The following is a 22,667-nucleotide window of genomic DNA, read 5'->3' on the forward strand; positions in this document are numbered from 1 at the left end:
AGATGTTCTGGAAGAAATGAATCAAAAGAGGTCCACACCATGATAATGGAAGGAAAAGTCTCTAATGCTGAGACTTAAAGACATAATAAACAGCATGGAATATTTCATTAAATTCTATCTGTGATTTTTGACATAGGGGACAAATTTGTGTTGTTCTAACACACAGGATCTGTCCCTGCCATGATACACGTCCACAACATTGTGTTGTGATGAACAGAGTTTCACAAATCCCCATTCTTGAAATAAAACAAGGCACCCACTCACACCTCACGGTCATCCAATGGCTTGAAAACATCTCCAGTTTTAGCTGCTAATCCAGGAAGTTCACCTACTTTTGACACAGACAGATATGATATGGATCATTTTCCTTAATGAGTAAACATCCAACCTAGTGTAATATTTGAAATGTGATGTTGCTTGGGGTAATACTTGTGCAGAAATACTGAAAATTCCAGAGTTCACAATCTTTCAAAAACTGTAGCTGTAGTAAAAGACCTGCAAACATATCTGAATAACTTGCGCTAAAATTCGAGCAATATTCAGGCGGGTCTTTTTGTAAATGCTTATACTTTCTGTAGCCAAAATCCATGAAATTGTACATCTGTCGACCTATACCAAATGCTAATAGGTATAAGAATACAATAAGGGTTTTCGTTGACTTACATTTTAGTTGACTGTCAGTCGTTGCCTCTTGGTTGCGCTATTTCACTACTGTATGTTTAAGAAAACAATAGCGCTGCTAGTGCAGGATAAAGATACACTGCTTGGTGCTCTCCGGTCTAGACATCACATCATTAGCCTGGTCAGCTAGTTAGCTGCTTATTTTGACAAAATGTCAACCACGACCGGTGGCGGAGAGTTTGGCAATCCCCTACGAAAGTTCAAGCTCGTCTTCCTGGGCGAACAAAGTGGTAAGCTGGACACCGTGTACTAAAACCAACAGTCAATTTGGTCGGATGTAAGGATGTGTAAGAAGTGGCAACATTAGCTAACTAGCTTCTCAAGTTAGCTTGGTATTGGCCAGCATGGTAAAGTTATCCCGCGGTATAGTAATAATACGAAGCAAGATGTAAATATTTCAGTGTCAACACTGTGACTAAGAGAAAAGAAAATGAAATAATTATGAACTTACCGATTTTTCATTCTGGTGATGATGTCATTGGGTAGCTACCGTTAGCCGACGGTAAGGTAGCTAAACAATTCGCTGTCCGTCTTAACGATAAATGCTTAAAATAAGCTGAATTATCGTGTCGCATTGGCTTGTGACTTATCTCCAGAAAGGTCTGCTGCCACACTGAAGCAAATAGCATTGCCATTATTCTTCCCATTAGTTTGTGATGCATCAGCATCATCTCGTTAGCATACGCTACCTAGCACAGCACTTTTAGCTAACAGTTAGCCAGCTGTGGCAGAATGAAATACACCAGCAGACACGTTAGCTGACAGTGACTTTCATTGCCTTTTTACAGCCTTAATGTGGTTGTCATAAGTTTGCCACGAATCATTGTCTTCAAGCAGAAGACTCTATATACGTCAGGGAAATTAAGTTTAACTATCTTCTTTTGTCAGAATAGCGCTATTCAACTCGTTAGCTGTTAGCTTCCTGCGGCAGCATCTTGCAGAGCCACGTCGGCCAGTGGTGTCCAGACCCGTCGGCCTGTTCCACACCATTTATATATGCAGCTACACAGTCTGACACTGACATTATTAATCGTGACTGTATTTTAGGGATGTTTGTGCATTGTGGTAGTGGTAGCCTCGCGTCACGAAACAAATGTCAAGAGTGAAGTCCTTTTAATTTTCCAAATTTTGTGGCTCCACCCATATTGCCAGCTCAGCGTGTGGGTTCAGTTGTCCACACTGCATCAGTGATAATAACAGTCTACTCACCATGTGATGTCACTGACTCATATCGATTTCTTCCTTTCATATAATACCAAATTACAGTTTATATAATTAGATATCTAATTTTACAATTAAAATTTTGGCTTTGGGTCTGGACTACTTGGATCTAATCACGTGCTACTAAATTTCTGAACTACTACTGAACTGTTTCTGTGTTTGTGCAGTGGGGAAGACCTCTCTCATCACCAGGTTTATGTATGACAGTTTCGACAACACTTACCAGGTAAAAAGGAATTACCTCACAGGATTAGCATGCCAATTAAGTCTACTCTGATCCTTAAAGTGTGTTCTGAAGCAGACATTTTGACATTTTAAGCACAGACATAATCAATAATATTAATTAAAGTAGCTGTTTCTTTATATTCCAGATGTAGGTCCTTTGTTAGCATGCACAACCTAATATCTTGTACAAGTGAACAGTACATGAATCAGAGGCAATGAGCGGGCTAACATGCACATTAGAATCCCAGTTTTGAGTCTTATTTTGATTCTCTTCGTAGTCAGAACATTATGTTTACATGGAACATAAGAATCCAAGTTATCCCTATCTCTATGTGCAGGATCATTACAGCATCCAGGTTTCTGTTGCTGCACAATTTTTTAAGGCATTATTTGTATTTCTAAAACTAAAAATATGTGCAACACATAACCAGGATACGACAAAAATCTCTTTGTAACCAAGATTTTATAGTACATGTAAATGCACACACTGATAATGTTAAGTGCCACCTATGCTGTTCCTTCAGTGACACGTCATAATGTTGTGATAAAGGTTCAAAAGATGTTGAACATGTAATTAGTTTTATTAGTTCTCCTTAAATATATACGTTATCGTTATCAATGAAATGTGCTGATATCAATGTTAAATTGCCATGATTGTCTTACAGGCAACAATTGGCATTGACTTTTTGTCAAAAACCATGTACCTAGAAGATCGCACGGTAAGCCCTGTCTATTTTATTTTACTGTCATCATTTCATTAGTCAGAATCGGTAGAAAAGCATGCATCTGCTTTTTTTATGTAGTAGCCATCATTTATTTTCCTGTCACCATTTCACATTGTGTTTTTACATTTTCCTAAATTTTGCCATTCATTTTGTTAAACATGTGATCATGTTTTTAGTTCCTACCATATTATCAAGATTTTCTTTTCCTTCCATCCCCTGGCTGGATCATGAAATGCCCCTCGTACCCACATTTGTTTCATGGCTGGCCATAGATCCGGCTGCAGCTCTGGGATACAGCCGGACAGGAACGTTTCCGCAGCCTCATCCCCAGTTACATCCGAGATTCAGCTGCTGCTGTGGTGGTTTATGACATAGCCAGTAGGTATCATGGCCTTGCCTCTCCTCCTTGTCCTTCACTTAGTATGTGGAAGGGCAGAAAAAGAAGAGCATTTACTAGCCTAGTAAACCCCACTGGACAGCATGTTAAAAGCTTATTCCAGACTGTTTGCATCAGCTTCAGTGACACTAAAGTATTTCACCAGCAGTGTCCAAGAGGGTCTGCGCTTCCTAAATGTTGTTACATATGAGGCTGATGGAAGAAATAACATAAAATGTCTGCCGATGTCACTTCATGGGCAAAGATCCTGTGAAACTGCCTAAATAATGATTCAGCAGGGAGCCTTTTACATGTCTTATTTGCATAACACGCTTCATCTCTTAGCCTTCTGCATTTGAAGGATTTTCCTCATTCCTTCATAAAATACCATTTTCATCTTTGCTGCTTGGCCTGCATTTCTTTTATGTCTGTCCTGTTCTCCACCTTCTTGTTCTTCCTTTGCCTCCCTTTATCTCGATCTTTTTGTCCTTTTCTTCCTCTACATTCCGATCCTCAGGTCCGGCTCCAGCTCTGGGACACTGCTGGACAGGAGCGTTTTCGTAGCCTAATTCCCAGCTACATCCGTGACTCTACCATTGCTGTGGTTGTTTATGACATCACCAGTGAGTCAGGGCTGTACTCTAACCTTTCTGTAGGGCTCTAGAGCAATTGGAAAGAAACCGTTCTGGCATAGTTGCTACTTTATTTCTGCTAATAACCTTCAGAATCTCTAAGTGTATTTTCCCTCAAGCTTCTCTTCTGAATATGCCTGCTTACTAACACATGACTATGAGCTTTATTTTTATCAAATGTTCTACTGTCTTTTTACGAGGAGTAACACCAGCCTTTGCACACTTTCAACTGTAGCTAATATAGCAAGTGATTCATGTCTTTTGGGGCTACATGTGGCTGATATGTACAATAATTGTTTTGTTTTTTTCTCAATTGCAGATCTTAATTCATTCCAGCAAACCTCAAAGTGGATTGATGATGTTAGAACAGAGAGAGGAAGTGATGTCATTATCATGCTTGTTGGGAACAAAACAGACTTAGCGGATAAAAGGTACATGGTCGTGTGATAAGAGTGGATGGTTATAGTAATGATTTTCCTATTCTGTTTGCAAAGACTGATAAACGTAGTGAAATGTTGTCATTCTACGACAAAAAGAAAATTGGTAGCCTTAAGTATTATAGTATATAAACTGCCAAAGCCTGGAATCCCACTTTTCTTCCCTTCAGTGCATCTCATCCAATTTTGACTTTTATCATTCCTTGGTATGTCACATACTCCAGCATTTTTATTAGTAATTTAAACACTTTTATTTACATACTTTTTTATTTCCTATGATTTGATCATATTTCTGTTCTGCCTTTTTTACCCTTGCCTTATTTTTTTTTTGTTCCTCTGCCTGGTATATTCTCTCCATGTCATTTTGATTTTTGTTTTTTTGTGTGTGTTTCCCTCAACACTACACTCCACCCCACTCCCTTCCCCCTTCCCCCTCGTCCTCCCTCTCCTTTTCCCGGGACCATGGCAGGCAAGTTTCTGTTGAGGCGGCAGAGAGGAAAGCTCGTGAGCTCAATGTGATGTACATAGAGACCAGTGCCAAGGCTGGCTATAACGTCAAACAGGTTGGTGTTCGGCAACAGCAGGTGTTACACTGACCAATTATCCTGTTTCCAGCGCAGGTCATGATGTCCTATAGGTCAGGGAGGCCCACCTGTGACATCTAGGAAGTGCAGCTCCACCATGTGTTCATTCAATACATGGATTAGAGTGTGGCTGTTGAATGAATGAGTGACCTCTGGAGTCCATTTCCTGCTGCTTCGTCTTTACTCAGCACAGCAGCTTCTCCCTCTTTGTCTACTTCCCTTTCTGTCCGAGTTACAAACTAACCTCTCTTTTTCGCCCAAAACAAGACTCTGTGTTGAGCTCTCTTTGTTTCTCTCTCCTTTTCTTACCTTCTTCTTTTGGCCTGTCCTCTTTGTGATGTTTCTTTCCATATCTGTCTGTTCGTCCGTCTCCCCCTTTCTGCTTTTACCGGAGCAGACAGATCACCACAGAGGAGGGCGAGCAGAGAGCTAAGGAACTGAATGTCATGTTCATTGAAACCAGCGCAAAGACTGGCTACAATGTCAAACAGGTAGCGATTCTGTTTTCTCAGGGTAGTTTGATTCTTATTCTGCCGTCAAAGTCGACACGCTACTCCTTCTGCTTTCCTTTCTCCTCTCATGGCACAGTTGGTACCAGGGTTTTTGTTGTCACCAACATTCTGAGAATTGAGAACAAAAATAGCAATTCAACTTTGTTCAACAGTTTTCCTAAGTGAAGTTTCATTTACTTAAACGTAGTAGACATTTCTGCTTGTCCGATGTTCAGAATACTAACAAAATGAGTATATTTCTATCAACCCAAAGGTCCGTTGTGAGCCAGCAAAAACCCTGCGTACCGAATCGGTTGTGTTTCCCCTGCACAGATTTTGCTTGTAGAAGTTTCAGCGTGGTTTCAATTGTTCTGCACAGGTTTATTGCTACTGTGTTTATTTCTGCTCAAGTACTTTTTTCTCTGATTCACTGAAACTTTCAGCTTTCAAAACATTCCAATGAATACAATGGTTTTGCTCAGTGGAGGTGGTTAGCATGGCAACCGTCACTTTTATGCTGTTGTATCAACCAGCAACGACTGTCACAGTTTGTATCACTACTTTGACTGCTTCTTGTGTCTGCTTTTATTCGATGAAATGCATTTTTTCAGGAGTGACTAGCTGTAACTTGATCACGTGTTGTCTGTAGATAGACAGTAGGGCTGGGTGATATGATGATGTGTACCATTCAATAAAAAAAAAAAAATCGTCTGCCATCAATACTTTGTACACCAACCCTTCAGTGTATCGCTGTATTTGGGCATTTGTGGGTGTTACAAAGAATCAATTTCCAAGTACTTTGAGTTCTGAAAAATTACATATCTCAATGATATTTTATGTATTTCAGTCACTCAGCTAAATTTTGAGAGAAAAACAACATGTCATGATATTTCACTATAGCAATAATGGCATTTTATTTACCATAGCAGAACATTTTGTCCATATCATCCACCCCTATTTGACTGCATCTTGCTTCATATCGTATTGCAGCGAGACCGATTTCAAATATGTTCAACTGTTTAATGCGTCTCACTCTGTTTTGTAGCTGTTCCGACGTGTTGCTGCTGCATTGCCAGGGATGGACAGCACACCAGAGAAAAGCAAAGAGGACAGTATCCTTTTCAAGTTACTCTCAACAGAAATTGCTACAGAGTTGTTGAGTCATTATCAGCATGGCTTTGATACATTACTTTGTAGAACGTTTTGCACGTTGCACATAGCTCATTTTCAGTTGACCCAGCAGGAAAGAGAGAGAGAGAGCTCACTGATAACATGACCGATAGCACTGCCGAAAACACTGAAGTGAAATTTGCAATTCATCTGCGATGTTGCTTAACTAACTTCTCTCAGTGATCGACATCAAACTGGAGAAGCAGCCAGAGATGACTGTAACCGAGAGCAGCTGCTCATGCTAGTACACCTCACCCCCACCCAGCCTGTCTCCTCCCCACCAACAGCTTGTCTCTCAGTGGCCACTCTCTCCACCCTTGGCGTGCTGCCATTGGGATGGAGGACCTGTCTCTCTCTTTTTTTTTTTTTTTTCCCCTTTTCAACTCAGTGACTTTTCAGAGTAACTGTGGATGTGCATTACTGTATTGAAACTGATTATCTGGGGAAAAAAGTGGTTCAAAAATAAACATTGAAAACAAGGAATAAGTTAAATGATATGTTCAGATTTTCATCCAGTTGCATGGCATTATATAGGATTGCAGACTGACATAGCTAACCGCTCTTGAGTTATTGCACAGTTCAGAATCTTAGTGCTGTTACTCTTGTTGTTGTAAAGTAAAACTGCTTGGGATTATTTAAATGACTGTAAGGTTGAGTTCTCTGCCCTCAGTATCTTACTTTTTTATTTCAAATGGAAAGTTTGCCTGAAACTGTTCTGTCTCTCACACCACTGACTATTTCTTGACTTTGTCTTATTTTGAGGAAGTGGAGGCAGGATCTTACCAGTGAATTTGCACCATTGCAAACCATCATATTACCACATTATTGAACCTGTTTATTTACACTTAACGCATCTGTTGGCTTATACTGCCAAATACAACAGTGTGTTAGAAGACCAAATTAAATTGATCTCAGTTCATGTTGAAAACAGTGCTGCAAAAGGATGTGTAATAAAGTAATGAGGAAATAGATATCCATTATTATCAAAGGGAAGACATCCCAGATCCATTAGTACGGCTACTAACCTGAAACTAAGTCTGCATTAAAACTATAGCAACTGTCTTTCCAGTGATGTTTAATTAGCTGCACGCATACTAACATGTCTGAGGAGGAGTCTTCAGTAAGTCCATGGCCCTAATGTAAGAAGCCGAAAAGAAGCCGGTGTTTAGTTTTTACCACACTGATGGAGAGTTTCGTCGCTCTGACGTACCCACCATCTCATCGATAATTTGTGTTGTGTTGAGTACACTTTTGCAAGAACATTGCAGCATGCTCACCATGCAGGATTTATATGGATAAGAACACAGATGCCTTGCTTGTTTGTTCACCGACGTTGTGCACTGAATCAAGCCACAATATTGTAAAATATCAAAGAAGCCTGCTGACTGGTTCATGGCTTCACTAGTTGTTTTGTAGAGCTGGTAGATAGATGTCCTCAGATACAGCTAATGCTTACTAACACCCTTGCTGTAAAAAGTGCAGAGAAGTTAGTTGCAGTATTCTTTGCTGTATTGCTATTGCCTGTGTAGGACTGTTGGGTTTTATGCGTTTATTTATTTTGTTACTTGGACATACAGATAACATTGTACGCTTGACCAAAAGTAAAGAGGCTGACACGCATGTGGAAAGTTTATTTTATTTATTGTTTGCGTGTCTGCTGGGGCTCCACCTAAAGGCAACGTTTGGGCGGTTGATGTTTTTTTCCTGTGTAGTCAGTAGCTTGGTTTACAGTCACAGGCAAAGGCTGCACCGTCTCTCCAGACACACACACACACACACACACACACACACACACACACACACACACGGTGTAACACAAACCAACTAATTAGCCATAGCACAACAAAAGACACTGGTCATTTGCTGTAGCTTGTTTTGAAATGTCAGCTTTTTAAAATGGATTTGAAAGATTAGGTATTTAATTACATCACGAACGACCATTTTAACATGAGCAGCTCTTCTATTACTTGTCACTGACTAAATACTCGGCTTTGTGCTATTCTGAATTGTGTCTGTCCATTTGAAATATGATGTCTACTCGTGTTTAGCAACGTTTGTGTGAATAATGTACTATTACTATCTTATGTATAAAAAGGAGAGTTAATGAAACACAAGTGTAGGCCTATCACATGGAATAAAATAAAGATATTTCACCAAAATTTGACATCTGCGGTCTTTCTTTATGAACCTCAGAAGCTCCTTACTGTTGGTAATCAGTCTTATGACACATTCATTATTGTCTTTTTCAAATACTGTGCATTACCAAGCAGATGTCTGTACACTACAGCAGTACAGTTTATAATCAGTAGCTTGCAGCACTTCAACTGAAGGTGAAAAATGTCACAGAAGGTGTGTTTGACACGTCACAAATGGAGACTGAAACTACACATTGAGCAATACATGACAAGCGTGTTACTGCGTGTAGGTGTGGCCAAATGTAGACATGACATTGCATTAAACACACTTCTGGCTATACTTATTTATTATGTAGCTTACATTTGTAGACAAAGCTGTTGAAAGCATATTATTAAAAACTTGTTGCCAACATTCAAAACACATACAGGCCTATTTATATCAGTCTCTTATGTAATACTGTGACTTTAAGTCCAAACTGGCTTACGTATGAACTGAATGTGTGTACAGTATTATTTGTACATCCATCTTTGCGAGGACCAGTTGAGTTGTAGACGTTTGTATGAAAGACATTTTTGGAAAATGAGGAAATTTTGTCCAGATTTTATCTATATCTGTCTGTCTGTCCGTCTGTCTTTACCCTCACCCTAACCAGTCGAGGCAGATGGTCGTCCTCCCTGAACTCGGTTCTGCTGGAGGTCTTCTTCCTGTTCAAAGGGGATATTTCCTCCCTCACTTTGCTAATAAGCTTGCTAACTGGGAATCTTTGCATTTGTTGGGTTTTCCATGTTTAATTGTGTAGGATATGAACCATAATTTTATGTAGTCAAGTAATTTGTTCGAGTTTAAGATACTCTAGGATCCTAACTCAGGTCAGGTTAATTTGCATAATTATTCATACGGTAGGGTCTTAACTTTAAATTTTAACTTAGCCTGCAATATTGTAGCATTTTAAGTCCAACATGTAAACTGTAAGGTATCTTCATAATATAAATCACATTTTCTCTACTGGAAAGTTCCTGTATATCCTCACTTGGGGATTCAGCTTTTGTATTGTCCGTGAAAGTACTTTGCAAACCCTTGATATTTTAAGTGTGGTAGAAATAAAATTATTATTATTATCATTATTGTTATTATTACTATTATTATTATTATTACTACTATCATCGATCTTCATCATCATCATATACAGGCTATGATTGTGAGGTTGTTTTGTTCAGTCTTTACTACTTCTTCAGACGGTCTTGAGACAAGTTTTGTCTATTATATATTTACATGTGTTTTCTGTACATGGCAGAACAGAAACAGTGTGGTTCGATGTAACATTAATATATATTGCTTATATATAGTTGTTAAACATCCACATATTCAATAGAATAGCTATTTTTTTTTGTTATAACTGTGTTTTGATTATCTTGTGTATTTGTATTTTGTTATATTGACAAATCTATAAATAAGTGAATATTTACCCCCAGTACAGCCACACTTAAGGGGGTTGTTAAATTTAAATTTAAAGTAATTAGGACTTTGATTTAAAGTTACCATAATTTTATAAAATGCTGCCTAGAAACAGTCTTCTTTTCTGACTAGGACAAAGAAATTTTTTTTATTCTATTTTTATTGTCATGATCAGAAAAGGATTTCAAAATGTTTGAGCCGTTCAGCTGGTAACAAAGTCTGGAATTAATCCATGAGTGTTTGTGAAGGTCCAGGGTTTGTATCTCCTGGTCAGCTGAAGACTTTCTCTGTGGAGTTTGCATGTTTGCTCTGTGCTTGCGTTGGTTTTTACTGGGTTCTCCAGCTTATTCCCACAGTCCAAATATAGCATAAGAGGTTAATTGATGATTTTAAATTGAGCGTGGGTGTAGTTGTTTGTCTTTTTGTGTTAGCTTGGTGATGGACTGGGAACCTCTCCAGGGAGCATAATATTTGCTGGGATGAGTTCCAGTCTTCCATGACTGTCCAAAGGATATAGCAGGTATAGAAAATGGAAAGATAATGTACACCCTAATCAAATATGACTTAAAGGATCAGAAAGTGTGACCAGTATTCAGGCACTCCTTTGACCAGTGACTACCAAAGACCACCTTAAAATGCAGCTTTATTGAAATGACAAAATCCAGCGAATTTCGCTGGATTTTGGTTCATTTTATGTGAATGTTCTTAAGAGAAGATTAGAAGTTTTACTGATATATATGTGATTACTTTAGATATTTTTAGGATTTTTTTGGAAGATTTTTACTCATTTTTTGAAAATATTTACAAGAATTTTCTTGTTAAATAAAACTTTGATGGGAAACTTTTAAGGAATTATTGGAATTTTCTTCCTGAAGGTTTTGCAAATTTTCAGAAATTTGAGGAAATTTTTTGCTGAATTTTTGGATTTTTTTCAGACAAGGAAACAATATTTTTTTAGTGCTCGGAAATGAAGACAACAGGAGGGTTAAGCTTTTATTTTATTAAAATTCCGCTTTACTTCTCCTCTAGTTTTATTACTCAGCCCTGTTTGTATCTTCAATACAACATGAGCTCACTTTCCCTGTTCTCCTTGCCTCCTCTGGTATCAGTTTCACCCTATATCAGCGGCATTATATTGCTTATTTTGTAATGCAAACGATACTTCAACGGGATTGACCTCCGTGGTGTGTGGGCGGGGCCACGCACACCTGGATTCCTTACGTGCTGCTACGTCAGATGTTTGAAGCTCAGGAATTCAGCACCAAAAAATCCTGCTCGACCTGCTCGGCGCGCATAAATTCGTGTCACCAGAGTCCCACAGCTACAGAAACTGTAAATCCCAAGAAGACTCACTGGACTGGTTGCGGGTTTGTTTTAAAACTACACCAACATGGCGAGCATTTTACCCGGCGAGGAAGCTTTTTTTGACTTCAGAAAACAGTGTCTCGCAACCGAAAACTGGCTGAATAAGTATGACGAGAACGGGATGCAAGTGTGGGTGGAAGTTCCTGCTGCAAATAAGAAAAATCACGTCCCTAAGGTCCACAAGATCAAGGTAAGTTAATTTAATTCACTTTGTTGTTTTTTTCCCCTCTGGAAATATTTGTTCTGTCTGCTTTGAGTTTGAGCCGTTTGTGTAACTTTTGTGTTTTTCAGTGTAAAATGACGATCAAAGACGTGTCAGCTGCCACCATGTACGACGTCATTCACGACGGTCAGTACCGTAAGACGTGGGATCCTGCCATGCATGAAAGTTTCGACATCGCCCGGCTGTCTAACAATGCTGATGTGGGATATTACTCATGTGAGGGACTCTTAATCTTTGCTGTTACTTTCAACCACTCCTCTGTGTGACCGTCAGAAACATGTAGGCCTCACTCTCTTTCACCTGTTACACCGAAGAAACACTGAAAAGAAAAAGTAAAAGAGATGGTAGAGAGTTTGAAGGTTTATACTAAGGATCAGCATGGTTATTTTACTGCTAAGATCTGATCATAAATCCATATAAATTATAACTACAGAATGGACATCTGTGTGGCTCCTCGGTCATCTGGATCTTTGTGATCCTCAGTGTTTCGTAGAAGGCAACTGGACTTTTATTGGCTCTCTATGATGTTTCATGTCTAATCTAAAGAAGTTTCCTCAGTTTTTATTCTTTGTAAGTTTTCAAATGGGTTGGCGCCACTCATATAGCACAATTCTTACACACTGAGGTCGACCAACCAGATGCTGCTGGATGTTTCGAGATCCAGAGGTTACTGAGTGGCTGATCCTAATCTCTGCAACAGTTGACCTTTTAATGCGAGAACTATTGCTCTTCACTTTGACAACCTGACTCTATAGTTGCGTTGTATCTTCTATGATTTAGAATTTTGTTGCCTTTTATACAAATTTGTCTTTTAGTCATTGTGTTTTCTGTGTCTAATGGGTTGCTTTCTTGATTGTGCAGCGCTTTGGTGCAGCTGTTTTTCAATGTACTTTATGAGTACATTTGACTGTGGCTTCTAACTGACTGATGGGGCTTCCTAGGTATTTATTCTCATTACCAAACTGGTCTTGAGTCTTTAATGAAGCTTGAGACGTGATTTCGGTATAAAAACAAATGGATACCTTGAACTCTCTATCTGTCAGATCTGACAGATGGAGAGTTCAAGAACCCCTAAAAAAAAATCAATGTTTTTTAAGCATTACCTTCTTGGTAAATGTACTCCAAATCTGTTTAAAGAAATAGAATGTACCTATATTAATTTAGATTTAATTTAGTGTCACCACTCTTCCATACATTTCTACTTAATTAAACCCAGTTGCTCCTGTTGACACTTTCTTAAGCTGACACAGCGTCCAGGGATGGAGATCGAGTGGTTTCCTGTAACACCGGTGTATTTATTGCCACAACAAGGGCTGCCCTCGAATGGAAGGTAGTGACAGTGAGACTAATGGAGAGAGTCGGCCACAGCATAACCACATTATTATGTCTTCTTTCTTCCTTCCTCTGCAGGGGTTTGTCCAAATCCAATAAAGAAAAGAGATGTTGTGACTCTGCGTTCGTGGCAGAAGATAGATGACGAGTACATTATCATAAACTTCTCAGTCAAACACCCGGTAAAACGCCTCCTCCACACATTCCAGAGCACATAGAAACCACTGCTGTATAAACATACTGCACCTATTGTCATAATGTTTTGTGTGCACTGATTTTTTTTAACAGCTACTTTACCTACACACATTTTATCATTTTGACAGTCGTATCTTTTAATATAAACCTATTCAATTGCAGTTTTTGTACTTATTCCGCACAACATTTTTGGTTCGATTACAGAAATATCCTCCTACCAAGAAGCTTGTGAGAGCAGTTTCCATGCTGACGGGCTATTTCATCAAACCCACAGGACCAAATAGCTGCACTTTTATTTACCTTTCACAGGCCGACCCTAAAGGTGTGAGCGTATCCAATCACTGCTTGAGTTATGTTCAAATTAATAGTTCTTCCTGTGCATTTTTTGGAGCTGTTTTTAAAGTTTGTGTGTTTTCTGTAGGTTCTCTTCCAAAGTGGGTGGTAAACAGAGCGTCCACGCGTCTGGCTCCTCGGGTACGTACCGTTACACAGGAAAAACATTTGTTTACTCGCAATAAATGGCAGAGTTGAGTGTGATGAGGTTAAAGACGCGTAACGAGTATCGGTGTGTCTTGACGGTGTGGGTGTGAGTCCACGAGGTGATTGGAAAAGTGTGCAAGAGGTGTGTTCACATGAGGGAGTGGGGGTTTCAAGTGTCTTAAAGGACAATGGTAACCATAGAAACACAAGTGAACGGATCGTCCCGGTGAGGCTGCTGACAAAGGAGTATCTCAGCTCGAACTCTGCTGGCAGAACTCGTTCCCCAGGTTTCATGTCTTCTGCTGATTTGAAACTATGCACAACGAGGTGTATGTAGTGTGAGAAGCTGCCATTGAGAGGCTCGTGCCTTTAATTAAACAGAGACGCCGAACTTCTTTACAAGTAACAATGACTTCTGTAACATAACACCAGTAAGAAAGAACCGCTAAGGTGGAAAATAGCAAAAATCAAAGAAATAATTGAATATAAGCCTGTAAGTAAATTTAAAAAATGACTATTTCAGCCGGGCTGTGATCCTTTTATCAGGGATCAGAAGTGAATAAATCAGTTCCTGTTTAGTTCAGGGAAGTTTTTAGAAAGTAGACTTCTGGATGTCGCCTCTTTGCTGTAATCTAGGAATCAGGTTGCCACCAGTGATTATTTTCATTGTCACTTAATGTCCCAATTGGTTTATCAACTTCATCCAAGTCAAGTTACAGTTATCGAAGCAGCACATTTGCAACAGCAGACTTTAAGTTAAAGTGTTTTCCATGGCATTAATCTTAAAATTTACCAAACAGGGTTAAATATTCAGACCTTACAATCTTATACTGAATCGTATTGAATTGAATTATACTGAAACAAACCCAAATATTCCCTTTTTTTTCCTGGTGACATCCACTGATCACTAGTTTTGCGTGTCGGGCTGAGAAATCCAGCTGTATTTACATTGAAATCCTGCAACCAGTGATTTAACTGATTAAATTTTCTGCTCATTGAAAGAAAACGAACATCGAAGAGTGACATTAAATCCCCTACAGTGTCCAAAACATCAGTGATGAACCAGATTCAGCAATCTGGAAGTCAAGAATTTACCTTTTATGGAGAAGTATTATGTTTAACTTTCACTCATAGTGAGTCACAGAGCTCTAAACAGTTTCTCACAATCAGTACAACTCATCTGACTGCTTTCCCTTTAATCGGTGCTGCTCAGTGTTCTGTGAGCGGCTTTATCTTGAGCTTTGTTGACCAAGAATGAAGGTGTGGCTGTAACCCTTATTGTCACACTGCAGCCCTCTGATAATCTTGCCTTCTGCATCCAGGTGATGAGGTGTGTGCACAAGGCTGGCCGGGACTACCCCGAGTGGAAGAAGCAGAACTCCCCCGACCAGAAGCCCTGGCTCTACCCCGAGCAGAACAAGCTGCCCATGATGGACCCTGCCGAGCTGTCGATACAGAGAGCGGACTCGCTGGAGAACGTGGACGAAAGCTCCAAGCTGGACGCGGAGGACAGCGAGGACAGCAGCTAAATCAGCCCCCAGCGACAGGAGGAAGGGTGGCCGAGAGGGAGAGAGAGAGTGGGAGATGGACTGTATATACTCATGGAAAAAAACATAAGACTTGAGACCTCCAGCTCTCTGTGAGATCACCAGAGTCCTCCAGCTTTCCAAATCAGTGTGTGCCTTTTGGGATGAGCAAGAGTATGAAGTGTTTACAGCTGTCTTAGCAGATGAAGCACAGATCAAGTTCACCTCAGTCCGTGTAGAGCTACACGTCTCTCATTATCACGGTGTAATTACAATGTGCAGGGTTGGAGGTGTCGGAGTGTGACATTGTTACAGCACTACATTCACAACAGGCCCTCTGTCAGGCCATTTTTAGCTGCAGCTACGTGAAATACAAAACAAAAGAAGTGAAGCATAATCATCCACTAGTGGCTTGTTACAAGTGACTGTGAATGGAAATAAGATTAGGTATTGTAGTTAAAGTTCAGTATTTCTGACACTTATTTTGTTACAACAATAATTAAGAAGAACCTTTTTTTTTCCTTTTGAAGGGTATACTACGCAGACACTTGAAATAGTCATATTTTGTTTAGTTGTATTTATATGTTCACAATGCTAAAAAAAAAAAAAAAAAAAAAACAGGTTTCATGTTAATCAGTTACCATGAAACTTGTTATGGTTGAAAAGGTTTTGGGTTTGTGCAGCAGCTTTGGCTGTTAGTGTGGAGTCTGTCTTTCAGAAATACAGTTTTTGAGCTTAATGCAACTTCATTTGCAACTGCTTTTAAATGTAAATATTTTGTAGTTAACCTGAAGTTTATTTACAGTTTAGAGAGCACCTTTGCTGTAAATTTGTCTTCACTGTGTAATGAACAAGACTTTTTGGAGGTTCGTAGGATTTTACTCAGATGTGCAATCTAAGCATCTTTGGTTATATAGGTACTAGATTTCCACTGACTTCGCAGTGAGGACATGGGAATGAACATCTAGCTAGGCTGTATTAGCATGTAAAATGTACATGGCAATGTCAATTTACCTCAAGGATTGGAACAACCATAAAGGGTATCTTTTATTTTATTTATTTGAAGTAAGCACATGTTCAGATGAAGTCATGATGGACAACAGACCCTAGAATGAAGCCCTGCTGGCTGAGAACATTACTTTTTTTTTCTTTAAAATATTTAAGATAAGAAGGTTGCACTGTCTTGGCAGTTAAAAAAAAATAATAAATCTTACAAGGTTGACACACTTTTGTAATCACTGTCATTGACTGCATTCCTCTTATGTGACAGTCACTCCCAGGAGAAACTAACCTATGAAGTGGAACAAGTTTCACTGCTCATACCAGAAAAAAAACGAGTTCATGTCCAGCTCTGCTGCAGGTTCTCCAAGTCCACAAACAAAGGCAAAGGCTACTAGAGTTCAAAACTTTATTTTATTTTTTTTTTATCTTGTTAAATGAAAAATGTTTCAGATCATTAAGAACAAAAAAATCTTCAAATGGAAGACCAACATTATTCCTTTTTCATGAAAATGGTAAACAGAATAAAACAGTGTTGAGATGCAGCAGGCAGGTATTTACACAGATCTTCACAAATGTTTAAAATACAGAAATGTACCTTACAACATTAAAACCGCCTGTCTAATATTGGATAGGTGCTCCTTGCGTCATTGGGCCACTAACAGAACTTCTGGGGGTTTCCTATGGTGTCTGGCAGTGGATCCTGTGGGTTGTGGGTTGAGGCCTGCATGGATCTGGCTAATTCCAGCACATGCTACTTGAAAGCAGTTTGGCACCACCAAATATACAGTTTGTACATGAAGAAACAACAGTAAAGTTCAGCACAGACGCAGTGTATGTCATGTATAAAACATAAAAACTTCTAGACAATTTTAAAGTCATGATAAGTAGTCCTCAAGTGCAGTCATTGAAAAGTATATTTACATAAATAATTTCATACAAAATTACAAATAATTGTTAAATATTTAAAAACTGATGTACACTATATTCAGCAATATATAGATAAGTGATGTTTAAAATTTACCAGAAGTCTTGCACTATTGTTTACTCTTATACTATATAAGGTCTGTACTGTCTTCGTACCAAATGTGTTAGTGTGTACTGAAATATAAGTCTCTATTTTATATCAGTATTAGGTGTGTACACGTGAAATAATCTGAACTTTATACAACATTTTCAAGCAGAAATGTCAGGACTTGAGGAAAAGTGAAAAAAGGCTGTTCCTAATTAGGCATTCCGATGCTGTGAATGTCATGCCTTACCGGAAAATATTTATCAGTGCTATAATTTCTCAGTAAAATGTCTAGAAAGGTTCTGCCTGCATATTTCCACATGCCAAAAAGAACCATAAAGGTAATTTCCTGTGAATACTTCCTGATGGAGTCGAAATTATCATCTATCACAGTAGATCAGTCAGCATCTTTGAAGCCGAGCCTTTGACAGAGTATAGATTCTCCTTACATGGGGGACTTTGATGGGGACTGTTAGTCATACATCAGTCATCTTGCAGCTGAGACAGATTGGAGGCTGGAGTCTGTGGGAGGAAAGTAATGACATGCAGTGAAGTGTCCGTCCACCTCTCTCTCTCTCTCTCTCTCTCTCTCTGCTGCCACCTAGTGCACAGTCCTCTCTTTTTGCCTTTGGTAGTCTGAAATAAGAACAGACAAAAGACATCATTACAGAACTGAAAAGGGCCTCGTTATATAATCTCCTACCAGGATGATTTAATTCAGTCACTCCAAAGACAGTTTTTTGTTGCGTCTTGTTGAAGACATGCAGTCAGATAGTTATTATGTGGGTACTGTAACATACTGGTCTCTACGTGCTTCAGGACAATCGACCAGCCACTTTATTAAGTACACCTGTTAAATCTAATGGAATCAAATACAACAGCCATAAATTCTAGTTTTATTAAGCTTCTGCATTTTCTGTTTTATTTTTGTTTTACATTGACAAAAAGGGTATGGCTACTTCATATTTATTACTGACTAGTCATAGTAAGTGGTGTTTCTAATATTCTGTCCACTCCAATAACTTACATTAGGGGAGCTAAAATATTAGGAACACTTCTAAACAAAATGCAGTCCAGTACACAACTATCGGCTATCACACTCAAGATAAGCACCACAATTTAATTTGGACTAAATGTAAGTCTGTTAATATTAAAAAATCTCAACTGCAGTTCTGATGCTGTTACAATGTTAGAAATCATGTATCAGTCTTAAAACAATGTTCTGTCGGTACTTTGGCCAAAAATAAAAATTCTGCATTAAAGCAAGAAAATATTTTATTTCTTTAACTTAAACCAAAAACATGACTAAAGTTTGTAAGTAGTCGAGAAGAGATTTACACCAAGACTTACTGTAAGGAAAGAAGCGAACCCTCATCATGATTTCTCGTGCCGTCTTTAGAATCTCTACAGCCTAAAAAGGAAAACAGATGTTATTCTTGATGAAATATGTTTCCACAGAATGTGTCTTCATACCTCCGCAACATATACAGCATATGACACAGATACATTTATTTATTTGTTTATTTATTTGACCTTTGTTTTACTAGGTAAGTTAGTTGAGAACTAGTTCTCATTTTCAATAATGACCTGGTCAAGAGGCAGCATGCAACAAGATGAACAACAGGTTCCATATACAACAAATCAGACAGTATTACAAAAACAAAATACACAAAGACTTTTTTAAAATAAAAAAAAGAAAGGCTAAAAAGGACTGTTAAAAATAAAAAGGCTAAAAAAAAAATAAGGCTAGAAACAGGTGCAGTGATCCTGAAGTGCTTCTCTAGCTGATTTTTTTTCATATGGACTATATGATGTACAAATATGATTAGCAAGCTACAGAATTAATACAACGCTGCCACATTGGTTGCACCTTAATCAGGCGTTCGTTATATGCAGAAGTGTCTAAGCAGTAATGCTTTAACATGCAGGATTTACATATTATAATGGGAATTGAAATATGTAATGAGAATGTTTTGAAAGAAAAGCTGATTCTACACTGACGATTGCAAGCATTGCTGATATATACAATTAACTTAAAACACGATATATTATTACACATCTAGTCTTAGGTCATGTGATGAAAGGGCTAAGACACAACTATGGGTATAATGGCACATTCTCTCCAAGGAGGTATTCATAGTGTTGCACTATATGTATATTCTACATGTGGTTTTCAGACAAATATTTTCGAAGGATTAGAACATTTTACTTGATGTACAAATGTTCCTTTTGGCTCTGGTCTGAAAATTAAATTTAAAAATCTATTTGTGCTATGTCCTAATAAGGAATTGACCTTTGGAAGGTTTTGCATCCAAGACTGACTGAAAATAAGCCATGACTGTCTTTTATTAATATGCACAAGGTCTCTGAAGCGGTGTGTCAGTTTTATCACATAAATACCCTCCATATTCTAAAAAAAAACAAAAAAAACAGTAACACATATGTGGTAAAGCTGCACTTTAAACATGTTTTGACTACAGTGAAGATGAAGAGGCATAAGTGAAGTCATTTGACATTTTATACATATGCAGAGAAAATTATTTGAACAGTCAGGTGTTGTAAATACAAATGTTGTGAAAGTACATTTAACCTCATCCATGTCACTACAGTTCATTATATTAATAGATACCATAAAATAATCTGTGGCATTAAGATCTCACCTTGAAAACACTGTTTTGACTTACTTTTGAGTGCTCTATGTCTTGAAAATCGACCTCATTTACAGAAAGAACCTGGTCTCCCTCCTGCAGTCCTGCTCTGTGGGCATCTGAATCTGGAACCACCTGCCGACACATTATACACAGGCATGCAGAAATTATAAGTCACAGTGTAAACATTTTTGAAGAGAAAACAGCTAATCAGCAACATAACACATAAATAAAAAAACCCACACCAAACACCCGTCTTGCACTCACACACCTTGGATATAAAGATTCCTAACTGTGACGCCTTGCCTCCACGGATGTTGAACCCCAGCTGTGCTCCTGGAGGCTTCTTTAATACAATGGTACGAGGTAGGAACTGGGTGAGCTCGTTGTTGTAGTCAGGGTGATGAACCCGCTAAAAATGAACAGAGAAAAGAAGAACGTCTGACTGTGTACCACCAGAGTTGTGAGCCTGTCTTAGACTCTTCTTATATGCCGAAAGAGACAAATACTGTAATACAGGACATATATGTATCATATATCAGAGGACAAGTAACATATTCAGCATAATAAGTTTAGTAAATAGATAAATCAGCACCAAAGTTAGATAAATCAGATATCTTGGAAACTGCATTGACAAAATAACCCCAACATAAATCAATGCCCATTTACTAGCTTTTTGCAAAGCTTTCAACTAAATGACATTGGCTTCACTTTTCAAGCCAGTGTCAACGCCTCCTTGATCATACTGAGCCATTCACTGACTCCCAGTCAAGTACTCTGGCACATTTTCAGTCAATGCAGTGACCAGTGTAGGTCTGACACTGGATGATGTGTGTTTCCAGTATTCATGAAGTCTCCTTTACATTTACATAGATACACATGAAGCAGACTACACCAAACTCTTTGTGAACATCAAAACCAGTCAAAATGTCACTGACAACACTCAAACTGGCCACTAACATAGGAAGTAACCTTTAGATTCACTGTGTGTGACCACCCATTATCAGATGACTGGATTTTCATTACCTGTAATAACATCTGTGCCATCTCAATAACAACTCTATTCTCTGACGAAGACCTTAAGATGCAGTTGCAGGTTTCAGAAAAAAAACGGTGGACCTTGAGTTGACTTTTATAACATCTGTCAAAGTGTTCCGTTTAAACACAGTGTGGTCTGAGCTACATGTGACATACCTCCTGGGGTGGTATCCATGCTGGTGGGTTCTCATAAGAAGGTAGGAATACCACTGGGAGCTGGTAATCATCATAGGGAATTTTCTGATCCATTCTTATTGAAAACACCAACAGAGAAAGAAGCTCATTTTTATGAAAAGTCATTCCTTCAGGTTTTATGCCACCAGCTATTATAAACAGGCAACAACTATCTTCATGAGTCCATGTCATTATGAATCAAAAAGCAGTGATGTAAATCGTGTATTGACCATAAATAAACAACATGCATTCAGTTTTTCAGGAGTTCAATAATAACAGTGCCATTATATCTAAGGCTAATAAAATACATCTGTAATATGTAGGACGTATTTCTTACGATCAATGGTGGAACAAGTGGCTATACTGAGATCTTCTTTAGTTTTTTTTAAAAAAAAGTAAATAGACTACAATGTAGAAATCCTATACTAGAGTTGGATTCACATTTTTACTCACATTAACAGAGTATTAAATACTGCACATTTTGAGTAGCACGACTACTCATGCAGAATGCATGTCAAAATAATGTGCTGACTGTACATCACTACATTGTAATTACTGATACATTATTGAATAACCCACTTTCATGCTGCAGGTGGCACACATGAGGTTACGTGAAACTACTTTTTAGCTTACTTTTGGAAGACTCTTTTTTTCCAGCCATTGTGATCCATCAGATTGTATGTTTTGATTATATCTAGTATTTTTATGTGAAGTTGAGCACCGTGGAAGTACAAACGACGAGCAACAAGACAAAAGCTTAAAACTAGCCGAGTTCAGCAGCTGTGTTCAACTTTCTACTAACTTATTAACTCTGCTAAAATACAGCTGCCAGAGACGAAAACTTGGACAACACGATGATATGCTCAAATAAAATAAAACCAGTGTTTCAGCAGACACTGAATAATGATACGTTGCAGTAATAAGAAAACCAGTTGTTAGCTAACAACGGTTAGCTCGGCATCTAACTTTGCTCTACTAACTCCGAATTATTCTGACATTCACTATTATCAACGTGTGGACGATAAAATAAAGACAATATATACATTTTGGATGAAAATACGCCGAAATTCTGGCATTAAATAATGAAAGAAATCATCTCACCTGCCAGTGTGAGAGCTAGCAGTATACTCCTCTTGTATGAAGCAATAACGGGCGCTCAGTACGTCACCGCCCCCTGCTGGCGTGGAGGAGTCACTGCAACCTGTAGTCCAACAACATCAGGCCGGAAATGAAGAACTGTGGGTTGCTCAAGACCCATTTCTGCAAAGACCTGTTCTGTGACATATTGCTGTTTGACTGTAATGCATGGGCATAGTTTGAACAATTTTTGGATGTTTTGCTAATGCATTTTTAATTGACTTTTATTTCTGAAGTTGTAAAGCCATAATTCTTACTGCAGGTCCACAAGAGCACATCAGACACAAAGCTATACTTCCCTCTCACAACTTAGAGACCAGCCTTGTGCAAACTCAGAATAACGTCCTCTGAACTTCCTCAGATGAGTTTGTGTACTTTTCCCAAAGGCTGTCATATAATGGGGTT

At 38.6% G+C, this 22,667-nt stretch overlaps 3 protein-coding genes across 8 annotated transcripts; 2 read left to right on the forward strand and 1 right to left on the reverse strand.

The window, feature by feature from the left end:
- Window positions 1-733: 733 nt before the first annotated feature.
- Window positions 734-8,706, forward strand: rab41 (RAB41, member RAS oncogene family). 5 transcript variants are annotated; one of them, XR_008603786.1, is made up of 9 exons: window positions 734-911; window positions 2,070-2,128; window positions 2,793-2,846; window positions 3,746-3,851; window positions 4,180-4,291; window positions 4,767-4,860; window positions 5,279-5,372; window positions 6,418-6,484; window positions 6,723-6,795. XR_008603786.1 is itself a non-coding variant. In XM_023286998.3 (8 exons), exons 1-8 carry the CDS (start codon window positions 833-835, stop codon window positions 6,785-6,787), a joined length of 636 nt encoding a protein of 211 aa, XP_023142766.1. In that variant the 5' UTR covers window positions 737-832; the 3' UTR covers window positions 6,788-8,706. The 5 variants fall into 5 exon arrangements, 4 of the variants coding, with proteins under 4 accessions (XP_023142766.1, XP_023142764.1, XP_023142765.1 ...); XM_023286998.3 differs by lacking the exons at window positions 3,746-3,851; window positions 5,279-5,372 and adding an exon at window positions 3,125-3,230 and having other exon boundaries at window positions 737-911; window positions 6,723-8,706; XM_023286996.3 differs by lacking the exons at window positions 3,746-3,851; window positions 4,767-4,860 and adding an exon at window positions 3,125-3,230 and having other exon boundaries at window positions 737-911; window positions 6,723-8,706.
- Window positions 8,707-11,415: 2,709 nt separating this feature from the next.
- On the forward strand, window positions 11,416-16,481 carry stard14 (START domain containing 14). 2 transcript variants are annotated; one of them, XM_023287007.3, is made up of 6 exons: window positions 11,416-11,688; window positions 11,790-11,847; window positions 13,132-13,235; window positions 13,453-13,570; window positions 13,670-13,722; window positions 15,051-16,481. In XM_023287007.3, exons 1-6 carry the CDS (start codon window positions 11,524-11,526, stop codon window positions 15,255-15,257), a joined length of 705 nt encoding a protein of 234 aa, XP_023142775.1. In that variant the 5' UTR covers window positions 11,416-11,523; the 3' UTR covers window positions 15,258-16,481. The 2 variants fall into 2 exon arrangements, with proteins under 2 accessions (XP_023142775.1, XP_023142774.1); XM_023287006.3 differs by having other exon boundaries at window positions 11,423-11,688; window positions 11,790-11,937.
- A 167-nt stretch (window positions 16,482-16,648) lies between these two features.
- pdzd11 (PDZ domain containing 11) lies at window positions 16,649-22,299 on the reverse strand. The gene is made up of 6 exons (XM_023287009.3): window positions 22,227-22,299; window positions 21,108-21,201; window positions 20,185-20,325; window positions 19,950-20,048; window positions 18,616-18,676; window positions 16,649-17,901 (listed from the first exon to the last, which is right to left on the reverse strand). Exons 2-6 carry the CDS (start codon window positions 21,198-21,200, stop codon window positions 17,867-17,869), a joined length of 429 nt encoding a protein of 142 aa, XP_023142777.2. The 5' UTR covers window position 21,201; window positions 22,227-22,299; the 3' UTR covers window positions 16,649-17,866.
- Between the last annotated feature and the right edge of the window lie 368 nt (window positions 22,300-22,667).

This window comes from Amphiprion ocellaris, chromosome 13 (assembly GCF_022539595.1).
Source record: "Amphiprion ocellaris isolate individual 3 ecotype Okinawa chromosome 13, ASM2253959v1, whole genome shotgun sequence".
Classification (NCBI taxonomy): domain Eukaryota; kingdom Metazoa; phylum Chordata; class Actinopteri; family Pomacentridae; genus Amphiprion; species Amphiprion ocellaris.